The sequence below is a fragment of the Python bivittatus genome, unplaced genomic scaffold (assembly GCF_059951505.1).
Source record: "Python bivittatus isolate LINGU-HERP-01145 unplaced genomic scaffold, Pbiv_v1 ctg000310_np1212, whole genome shotgun sequence".
Lineage (NCBI taxonomy): Eukaryota > Metazoa > Chordata > Lepidosauria > Squamata > Pythonidae > Python > Python bivittatus.
In genome coordinates, this window is record NW_028277054.1 from 596,107 (window position 1) to 605,793 (window position 9,687).

Consider the following 9,687-nt stretch of genomic DNA (forward strand, 5'->3'; position numbering starts at 1 on the left):
CCCCGCCCCGCCCGCAGAGGGGCTGCCTGCCTGCCACTCAGCGCGCGGGCCCGCCTCTTTCCCTGCGTCTCCCGCGCTCGGGTGGGGCGGGGGTCGCGCGCCAGCCGCGCGCCCCGCGCCGAGCTCCTCTGCCTGGCTCCGCGGCGGCGCTGCGCCAGGCACCCGGCGAGCTCTTCCGCAGCCGTCCGGTCAGTCGGGCCAGGGCGGGGCGGCGCGTTCGCCGGGATGGGCCTTTCCTCCTCAGCACCTGCTCGGCGCGAGGAAAGGCCTGGAGTCGCCCCGCCCGGCGTTCGTCGGCCGCCGGAGAGGGGCCCGGGCGCCCCCGGGCGCTCTCGTCGGGGCTGGAATCTCGCTTCCCGCGAGGAAGCCAAGGGGCTCCTGCGGTTGCGCGCGCCCTTGCCCGCAACGGCTGCGCGAAAAGCGCCCCGCGTGCCTCTCCGCGGCGGCCTTGCGGAGGTCCCGGCCCGTGGGGCGCCCCGAGAGCCGGGTTGGGGGCTCCCGCAGCTTCACCCTCGCGCCGGCCGGGGGAGAGGAAAGAGAGGGGAAGGGCTTCGAGGGCGCTCCTGCCTCCCCCGCGGGACGGGAGCGCTCAGGGACGTGGGAACCCGGCCCCTCTGCGCGCGAACGCCTTCGGCTCCGTCTGAGGGGCTCCGCTTTCCTGGGAAGAGTCCGTCCCAGGAGGCGCCGCTGGCCGGGAACGGCTGCAGGGCGCCGCGGGCTTGCGCCCACCGCTGGAGCCCGAGGGGCCGAGCAAAGCAGGGCCGAGCCAACGCTGGGCTGGGGGCTGCCAACACAGCCAGGGCGCGGCAGTGCCGGTCCCCTCGCAGGCCCTGCCCTCTTTACCTCGGGCGGGGAGAAATGCCCCGCACCCACGGCAAACAGCAGGGAAACAACGTCGCTGGCAAGACCGAGGTTCCCAAACCGGGGGCAGGTTTCCCAAAGGACCCTCCAAAGTGGGGGACGGCTATCCACAGAGGAAGCACCCTTCAGATGGACGTGGCACAGCTATGCTGTCCTGCTGTTTAAGGGGCTGGTCCTCACCCTGGGAAGCGTTTCTGGGCCGCAGCACTCGGCAGACGGGGGAGGGGTGCACCAAGCCCCCTTGGAATGGCTGCGGCTTTTTGCCTAAGAAGGGGGGGAATCCCCTCCACACCATGTTTGCTTTCCAGCGTGAGTTTTGTGTTTCCTGCCACTCCTGTCCTGCTTGTGGAAGGGAGAAGCAATGATGTCACTTTTGCAGAGTCATCCTGGATTAACTGCAACTTCTCTTTGTTTGATTCTGGTTTAGTATTTATAGTATTCAGGGTCTGAGAAGCAGCAGGCTGTCCTTTTCCTGGCATTATTTTAGTGCTAGGAAGAATCTAAAAGAAAAACTAGAATAGTAATAAAAAACCATCTCTTTATCTCTTAAACCATTGTTCAACCAAGACATTCATCCAGTCATAGTTTATTTCTTACCCAGAGGGAAACTGAAGGAGATGCAGTTGAGGTATAACAGTAAATGGAAAACCTTCAGCAGATCCAGAATCAACAACCTTCGGAGGAGGGTCTTGAGGGCACAACGTGCGCACTGCTCTTCTTCGCCTGAGCTGCAAAGTAGAACTTCCAGACATGGGGCTTTGGAGACCTTGAAGAGGAAAGTCCCTGCCCTGAGGAACTTACCAGTCTAAAATGTGTTGGCTTCACTGCCAGCAACTGTCACAGGCTGAATTGCAACAGATGCAAGAGTGAGAGTTGGATTAGGGAGGGATTGGAAGAAGCAAGCGATGGCTCTGGGGATGAGCTGCTCTGCCTGTTTACAGAGGTTAGTGCAGGGTTTCTCGGACATATGCTGGCTGGGGAATTCTGGGAGTTGCAGTCCACAAGTGTTAAAGTTGCCAAGCTTGAGAAACCTTGGGTTTGTGCCTCACCTAGGCTGGCTGGCTGGGCTGTTTCAGTCTGCACTTTGGATTCAGCCTGGAGATAGAAACGCCACGAGGTGGGAAAAAGATGCTGGGTCTGCGGCTACTTCGCTGGCCAAATATTGTCAGAAGGCCGCTAATGGCTCATAAAGTTCTGGTGATCTTGCCCCCACCCCTCACGGAATGCGAAAGGTTGGGGTGGGAAGAGACTTCAGCTGCCCCCTTCCTATCAGGCCACGGGGGCGGAGAAATAAGGAACACCCCCTGCTTTGCACCCAGGCCAGCACCTCTTCCAACCACCTTTCAGACCTTGGCAGGTGGAGATCCAGGCAGAAGGCAAGGTAAGGGGGGGGGCGCGGTTGGGGAAAACAGTGCAACAGCAACGCTTAGAATTTAGGCAGGGCTGACAAGTAGAAATCCTGACTGTCTGGTTTTGTGTTATTTCTGCACTGGAAAGGAAAAGGGGCTGAAGATTGAGAGGCAGCAAATTGTCCTGAAAACCTTTCAGTGAATGCTCCTGGTCTGGCCTTTCCCAGAATCCCCGTTGCTGCTTATAGCTTGCATTGCTCATAGTGGCATGACAGTTCTTCTCTGGCGGGATGGCGATCACGTTTTCCCAGTGCTCAAAGCTTTGTCACGGTGATTTTTGCCACACTCCCAATGCATGCGCCATTCAGAAGAGCCATTGGGGCTAATTCAGATATTCTACAATTAATTATTCCTTTATGTGGGAACAGCCAGCCAGCTTCTCAGCTGTTGACTTCGGTAACAGACGTGACTAGCCCACAAGTATTTTTACTCCCCAATTGGCCCGTGCAGCATAGAATGTCCTTGCCCCAAAGTGGGAGAAGACCGTTGCGTGGGCAAAGGTGTCTCTGCCAGCAGGGGGGCAGAAGGCTTGCTATGCTCAGTCGCCCTCAGGTTCAGCGGCAGGCAACTTCCAAGTGAGGAGGAGCGAAGGTGCTTCTCTAAAAAGTGTGTTTTAAAATCACAAGGCTGATCTGCCTTGTGCACATCACTGCCACTTTGTGAATTTCCTTGAGGATGGAGAAGTGAACAGAGATCCGTGCCGAGCCTTCGCTGGCCATAGAAGGTGGGCGCCATGCAGCCTTTGCAAACTGCCCTTAGCACAGCCACTAGTAAAAATACCCCCTGCTGTGACAGTCACGAACAAACAAGTCGGTGCCAGAATGTGGGGCATCCGGCAGGGATGAACTCTGAAACCTCCTTATCTTAAGGCTGCAACCCTTGTGCAAGCGTACGCCTCTCTCTGCCCAGACTTCACAAATACCTGAGGAATGTATCACTTTCTGGCAATCCTCTGGCATGGGAGCTGAAGGAGGGGGGTGTCCCCCTACAGCAGCGCAACCAATGGTGGCTGCTGACTCCTTGCTTGCGCAAGCAAACAACAAACAATTATTGCCTGTCCCGGTCCCTCCTTCGAAGCCCATCCCAGAGCCAGATGTGTCTGCTGAAGCTTTGGTAATGCGTGGGGGCCCGGCGTCACTAAGGCTGAGGGGCCAGCAGCTCAGTTCTCCCGGCTGGGGCTTGAGGGGCAGGGAGACAAACAGGGCCTGGGATCTTTGGCTTCCCTTGAAGAACAGGAGGCGATTCCGTCCCATTCTCCCTCCCCAAAAGGACTTCACTGCTAGCGAACCAATAAGGCACTCTTGGTGGGGGTAGCTGGAGGCGGGGATTCCGCATTACGATGACCCAAAATGTAGCCCTTTTCATCTGGACCTGCAGTGCAGTGGGAATCCAGCCTTCTGAACACGCCATGCCTAAGCAAACCATGATTTAGCTTGTTTGAACTCAGCTCCCCCCCCCCATTTTAATGGGGCTTGTGCAGAACGTCCCACTGGATCGTGCCCAGAGTGGTTCAGAGAGTTCATGCATTTCAGCGTCTGCATCGGTTGTCTCTGAGCTTCTCCGTCCTTGAAGGCAACATTCCGGTTCTTCCGACTCTCCCCTGCACTCGACAGCTTCGCGCGCCAAGGAGTGAACGATGGGCAAAGCGGAAGACAGCGCCACCCTCGGGCCCAGCGAGCACCGGCCCCTGCTGGGCAAAGCAGACCTCAGCACCACTTACCTGAGCCAGGAGGAAGTGGCAGAGCAGGGCAGTGCCGCTCCCTGGCCGGGACTCCGCCAAGCCTTGATCGGCCTGTGGGGAGGCCTTTTTGCCTGCATGCTCGCCCTGGCGGTTGTCCTGCTCCTCACGCTGCCCTGGCCTCGCCCTCCCCTGGGCTGGTGGCAAAAGGCGACCTTCTATCACCTGCCCCCCTCCTCGTTCCCAGACTCCAACGGTGATGGGTGGGGAGACCTGGCAGGTAAGGAAGGAAAGGAATGGCTTTAGAGTAACTCTGCTCAAAACCACTGGTGCCCCCTCTACCGTGAATGCCCCCTTCCATCCATCCCTCCCTCCACACAGGTGTGAGACAGGAGCTGGACCAGCTGGTGGCCCTATCCATCCAGGCCTTGGTGCTGGGCCCCATCCTTGCAGGCAGAGGGGCCAACCTGAGCCAGATTGTCCCTGCCCACGGATCCCTGGCACAGCTGCAAGCTCTGGCAATTGACGGGCACAAGAGAGGTACTGGGGCAGGTGGGCAGAACTGCTTGGGTGGGGGCCAGACACACCGCATGCTTTGCTTTCGGTCACCCCAGATCCAAGGCACTTAGAGGGGGCTGATCCCCCAAAAGGGGCTGGGCTGGGCAATAGCCAGAAGAGGGCTGTTGTGGCCTCTGCTTCGTGCCAGGTCTGGCCTGCTTAGGCGGTAAAAAGTGGGCAGTCCTGGAGAGGCAACATCACCAGGCCAGACTCGGCAGACGGAAACAGGATATTGATGCCCGGGGTGAGGAAAGGTGGGGCCTGGCTGGAGAAGAGGCAGGGCAGCGCGAGACCCCCTCGTCTGTTGCTCTCCAACACGGGGGCTTCTCTTCTCAGAAGATCCTGCAGCCAAGTCAAGCCAAAGGCCATTCCACTCATGCTGGCTGGGGAACTCTGGGAGTTGAAGTCCACACAGCTTAAAGTTGCCAAGGTTGAAAAAAGTGGATTTAACTGACTGCTCCGCTTCCCCAAAGGGCTAGCCAGGTTCCTTAGGAAGCCCCCACGCAATGCAAAGAAAAGGTCCTTTCCACTTTTGTGTCCTCCGTATCTCTTACTCTGAGGTAGACCTTAGAGGCTCCATTTAGTTGTTTTATATATCTATTTATTTCCATTTATTTATATGGCTGCCCATCTCAGCGTCATCATGACCCTGGGCAGTGAACAGTAGTTAAAAACAAAACAGTGACACCCCGATTTTGGCTAATAGCCGTGAATAAACCTATCCTTTACTTTGCATGATCCGTGTGCACAATCAGTGGTACAGCTGTTAGCTCAACTTTTAGCAGCAATGGCTTCCAGAAATTAACCTTAAGCCAACGGCTGCATGTTTTGCCACCCATATTCCTCCCTCCGTGACCATCCAGGAATCCGAATCCTGCTGGAACTTCCAATTTGGGAAGAAGAGATGGGTGTAACAGCTGTGAGCAATCAAACAGTCCAGCACCTCAAGGTATATTATCATTGGCATTTGCAGCCTATGATTTTGAATGTTCCCCCAGTTTCAGAGAGGGGCTGGGGGTGGCATTCATTCTCCATGTCAATTAACCCTGGCTTGGAATCGGGCCCTGCTAAAGCACACAACACTATGATAATAGATGGGCAGATCCATCACGTTGATTTGCTCAGTTCTGCATTTTGCCACCCTTAAGGTGGTTCTTTTCCATTTCCCCGTCCTGTTCTTTGCCGATGAACACAAGCCTTACCCAGAAGTAAGTCCAGCTGTATTCAGTTACTTCTAGGCAGGGAACCTAGAAGGGCTCTGCTGCAAAAGAAGCCTCCGTTCCCTCTTTTGGCCATATCCTGCAGGAAGCCCTACAGTTTTGGCAGTCAGAAGGCGTGCACGGATTTTTGGTGGCCAAGGATCCTGCCTGGCGCCTCGTCACAGTGAGTTTCACTGCTGAAATGCGGTCTCTTTGCAGTGACCACTTCAGTGGGATGGGAGTGGAACAAGATGCCCATGATCACGCAAAATCATAATGTGGCTTGTTTTGTTTGGGCTTAACATACTCTAAGAACCCACTGTGCTTTGTAAACCGTGATCTATGGTTTGATGTTATGTGGGATCCCAGCCTGCTGTGGCTTACTCAATAAACCCCAAAGAAAAACAGGTGCAAGGTATAAACCTAACTCCACACCTCGCTGGAATACAGACATCTACGTAAGGGCATCGAAAATTTTGCACACCACAGGCGTAATCACTTAGAGTTTTTATACCTCCTTTTATCCTCCTCCTGCATTTAGGTGCTTCTGAACACACTTTTATAAAACATAAAATAACATTTTATAGGGTCCAAGCAAGGGACATCATCCTCTTGTGGTACCTGCTTGTTTTTATGCTACTTCCAGCTGTTTTTTCTTTCTGCAGTATATCAGTAAAGGAGAAAAAACGTGGAATAGCTGCACAGGTATCTCATGGGAACAAAACACAAACTTTTATTTAAAAAAAATCTGTTTACATTTTATTTTATTGCCGAGAAAATTGATTGGAAATGTGGAAGTAAAGAGGCTCTTTCCAGATGGGCAGCTTTTGGTGTGAAGCTCCTGCTCTTCACTGACTTTCTGTGCTGCCGGAGATTCCGTTTTCCTTCAGTGCAAGTGCGTGCGCACGCGCGCACGCACACTGCATCCCCCCAGATCTGGGCTCTTTGGTGTGGGGCTGGGGAGAGAAGGGGTAATCCTTCCAAGCAAAAGTCTATTTAATTAATGCAGAGCATGTATTCTTTTGAGCTTCATTACACATGACTGATCGTGACATATAAAAAAGAGATCGCTTCATTTTTATTTCAATCAGAAGTATAGATTGGAAGGGTTTAATTTAAGAAACCGTACTGCTAAAATGACAGCCCAGTAGCTGGAAGGTTTTTTTATTTTTAATGATCCTTAAAGTACTGTGCTGTCTTTCATGTCAGCAGTTTTAAAAAATATTTTAATTCTTAGCTGAGAGAGCATTTTAAGGCAAATGAAGTATCGTTTTTTAACGGAGATACAAAATGCTAACCCCTGCAAATGTTGCAGTGAGTAAGGGTGAAAATGGGACCAATTTACTGTCCGATATTTTGCTGCCACGATTAAACTCTGAAAAAAGAGGACAGCAGCCCGGAAGACAATGACCTCCTCGTGAAAGCGATGCTAGGGTGAAGAGAGGAGACGCGGGGTCCCAGCCAAGGATGCCTGAGTTACTCCACCTTAAGCCGCGACGGACGCTCACGAACTCTGCCTGCAGGTGCTGAAGGCCTGGAGCGCGCTGGGCGGCCAGAGGCGGCCCGATCCGCGGGAGGAGCGGTGAGCGGGGCGATTCCGAGTTCCCCTTAGTTGGAGGGGAGCAGGGCCCCCTGGTGGCGGCACCCAGGGGTGCAGGTCCGGGCGCGGGTCTGAGGCGTCGGTCCGCTGCTTTTCCCCTTTCAGGGCCCTGATGGTCTGGGACCAGAGCGGGAGCTGCCGCGCTTCTCACGGGATGCCCAGCAGGGTCCTCCTGACCTGCCACCTGCCGGGAGCGCAGACAAACCTCTCTGCCCGGGCTCTGCTGCGTTTGGTGCAGGGATCCCAGCAGCTTTCTGGCGCGCCGTGGCCCAGCTGGGCAGTAAGGAAGGGATTTCAGGGCAAGCCCTGCCGCAGCACCAAAATTCGGTGGCTTGCCGGAAGCTGGAGCTGTTTGTATGAAGGGGGTGGGTGGGGTGGAATCCGCTTCTCACCACCAATGCGGAGTCCTGGATGGTGAGGCATCAGGACCCCGGTGGGTGGGGTGGGGACTGCCCATTCTGCTAAGCCAGCGACAACTTCTGAGAGGCCCCGGGACCTGCCCTGCTGGGTAAGGGCATCCAGGTAACTGTGCCAATGCAGGGGATCAAATGGATGAAGAAATGCCCCTTTCGTGCTCTCTTTCAGGTGCCCAGAGGGCTCTCACCCATTGGCGGCTTGGGGGAAATGCTTGGGGTGCTGCTCTTCACCCTTCCAGGAGCGCCACTGGTGCAAGGGGGAGCGAGATCGCCACTTCCGCTGGAATACGGGCTGATGGTGAGAAACTCTCCCCCCCGCCCAAGCCTGGCCCATCCTCAGCCTTTGTTCTTGGACAACTCCAGGGCAGGCCAACTGCGCAGAAAAGCATAGCCCTGTGGGAGGGGAGGGGAGGGGAGGGGAGGGGAGGGGAGGGGAGGAAGGCCTGCCTTTATCTTCAATCATCCCAAGAGAACCCAGGGTCCCTGGGTGTCGGGCAGCATATACATTTATTAGCACCACCACCGCCACCATCACCATCATCTTGGATTAGGGGCAGCTTCAGATGCTGACAACAGCAGTGAAATCGTGAACTGAAACCCGCTTCACACAAAATGAAAACTAATCGGATTCACTTGCTTTTGCCTTAGCAGGAATCTAGCCAAGTTTTAAACACTAGTTAAGCAAACTATGCGGGATACTGTTTTACTGAAAGAGGTATTATAATATTTTAGCCTCCTGAACTGAATTTCATAAGAACTCACCACTTTATTACTTGTTTTAGAAGTTTCTTTTTTTTTAATGTTACAGTTTTATGTCAGAAATATTGTTCTAATTTGGCCCAAGTTTTGATTAGCCAGAGTGGAATTAGAAGCTTAATGGGTGGCCATGCACAGTAGATACGACAAGCCACCCACATAGGTATATGAAACAAGTCAGGATAACATCATGCAATTCATGACATCACTGTGCATCTGACGTCACTTGGTCCCCCTTTGTGGATGCCCACGGCCATTGCACCCATCGAAGCCCATGGGCATGGATCCAGTTTCCAGGGAGCACAGATCACCCACTCAGGCTGGTGGCCAAGGACAGGCCTACTCCGATGTCACTCCTGGAGGAAGAATGGGGCTTTATTTCCATAAGAGGGCAAGTGGTTTGCGTTGGTGAAGTTCTCAGCGCAAATCACGCAAACCATTCCTGGGGAGGGGGGAACACTGGCCAGAGGACCACAGGCTCGGTACTTCAGTATCTGCGAGAGTTGAGTTTTGCTTTGTGTGATGTGGGAACCCAGCTGTCATCTGTGCAGAGCAGCCGAAGGAAGGCTGCAATTCCAGATGAGCCCCAGTGTGCTTTCTGGGGCCGAGAGGAGCCATTTCAGCTGCTGTGGGTCCCTCTCTCCCCTCCTCGCAGGAAGGAAAGCCCAGCAGAGCCCCACTGGCAGCCCTGTACCAGTCCCTCCTGGCACTGCGCGCAAAGTCCTTCTCCTTGCATGACCCCGACCTGGCCCTGCTGCCCCTCCCCAGCCACGCCGAGGACCTTGTGGCTTTCCTCCGGCCAGGCGCCTGCTCCAGCCTTCTGGTGATCCTGAACCTGAGGCTGCAGCCCTGCCAGCTCAGCCTGGAAGAACTCGGCTTCCCAGGCCGGGCCAAGGTGGTGCTCAGCACCCACCCCACACCCCAGAAGGGAGCCAGCGTGGAGACGGTAAGGCTGGTGCCACAGCAGGCCGTCCTGCTCCAAGTGCCCCGAGGATACCGGGCGTGATTGCTGCCACGGAATTCAGCTCCACGGGAGGCACCCAGCCGGCGGCCCACAGAATAAGAAAGGAACTCTTGCTGCCCCCCCCCCCACACATTGTGGGGTTTGGGCCAATGTATGTGATGCTCCTGCCCAATTGGCTGCTGTACTTACTCTTCTGCAAATTAGTAAAATCAGCTTGACACAACTGATTTCAAGGGATCTGTGCAG

At 54.9% G+C, this 9,687-nt stretch overlaps 1 protein-coding gene across 4 annotated transcripts; it reads left to right on the plus strand.

The window, feature by feature from the left end:
• Positions 1 to 68: 68 nt before the first annotated feature.
• On the plus strand, positions 69 to 9,661 carry LOC112540950 (amino acid transporter heavy chain SLC3A2-like). Of its 4 annotated transcripts, XM_088139695.1 has the most exons (10): positions 69 to 188; positions 1,463 to 1,804; positions 3,803 to 4,228; positions 4,330 to 4,500; positions 5,370 to 5,455; positions 5,812 to 5,889; positions 7,229 to 7,287; positions 7,411 to 7,585; positions 7,891 to 8,019; positions 9,133 to 9,661. In XM_088139695.1, exons 3-10 carry the CDS (start codon positions 3,907 to 3,909, stop codon positions 9,481 to 9,483), a joined length of 1,371 nt encoding a protein of 456 aa, XP_087995821.1. In that variant the 5' UTR covers positions 69 to 188; positions 1,463 to 1,804; positions 3,803 to 3,906; the 3' UTR covers positions 9,484 to 9,661. The 4 variants fall into 4 exon arrangements, with proteins under 4 accessions (XP_087995821.1, XP_087995820.1, XP_025024088.1 ...); XM_088139694.1 differs by lacking the exon at positions 69 to 188 and having other exon boundaries at positions 649 to 2,242; XM_025168320.2 differs by lacking the exon at positions 69 to 188 and having other exon boundaries at positions 649 to 1,804; positions 4,330 to 4,488.
• Positions 9,662 to 9,687: the final 26 nt, after the last annotated feature.

Excerpts from the sequence above, each read along its gene's own strand:
- LOC112540950 (XM_088139695.1), top strand. The coding sequence starts at position 3,907 with ATGGGCAAAGCGGAAGACAGCGCCACCCTCGGGCCCAGCGAGCACCGG. Across the intron at positions 4,229-4,329 it reads TGGGTGGGGAGACCTGGCAG|GTGTGAGACAGGAGCTGGAC; the intron begins GTAAGGAAGGAA and ends CCCTCCACACAG. Across the intron at positions 7,586-7,890 it reads CGCCGTGGCCCAGCTGGGCA|GTGCCCAGAGGGCTCTCACC; the intron begins GTAAGGAAGGGA and ends GCTCTCTTTCAG.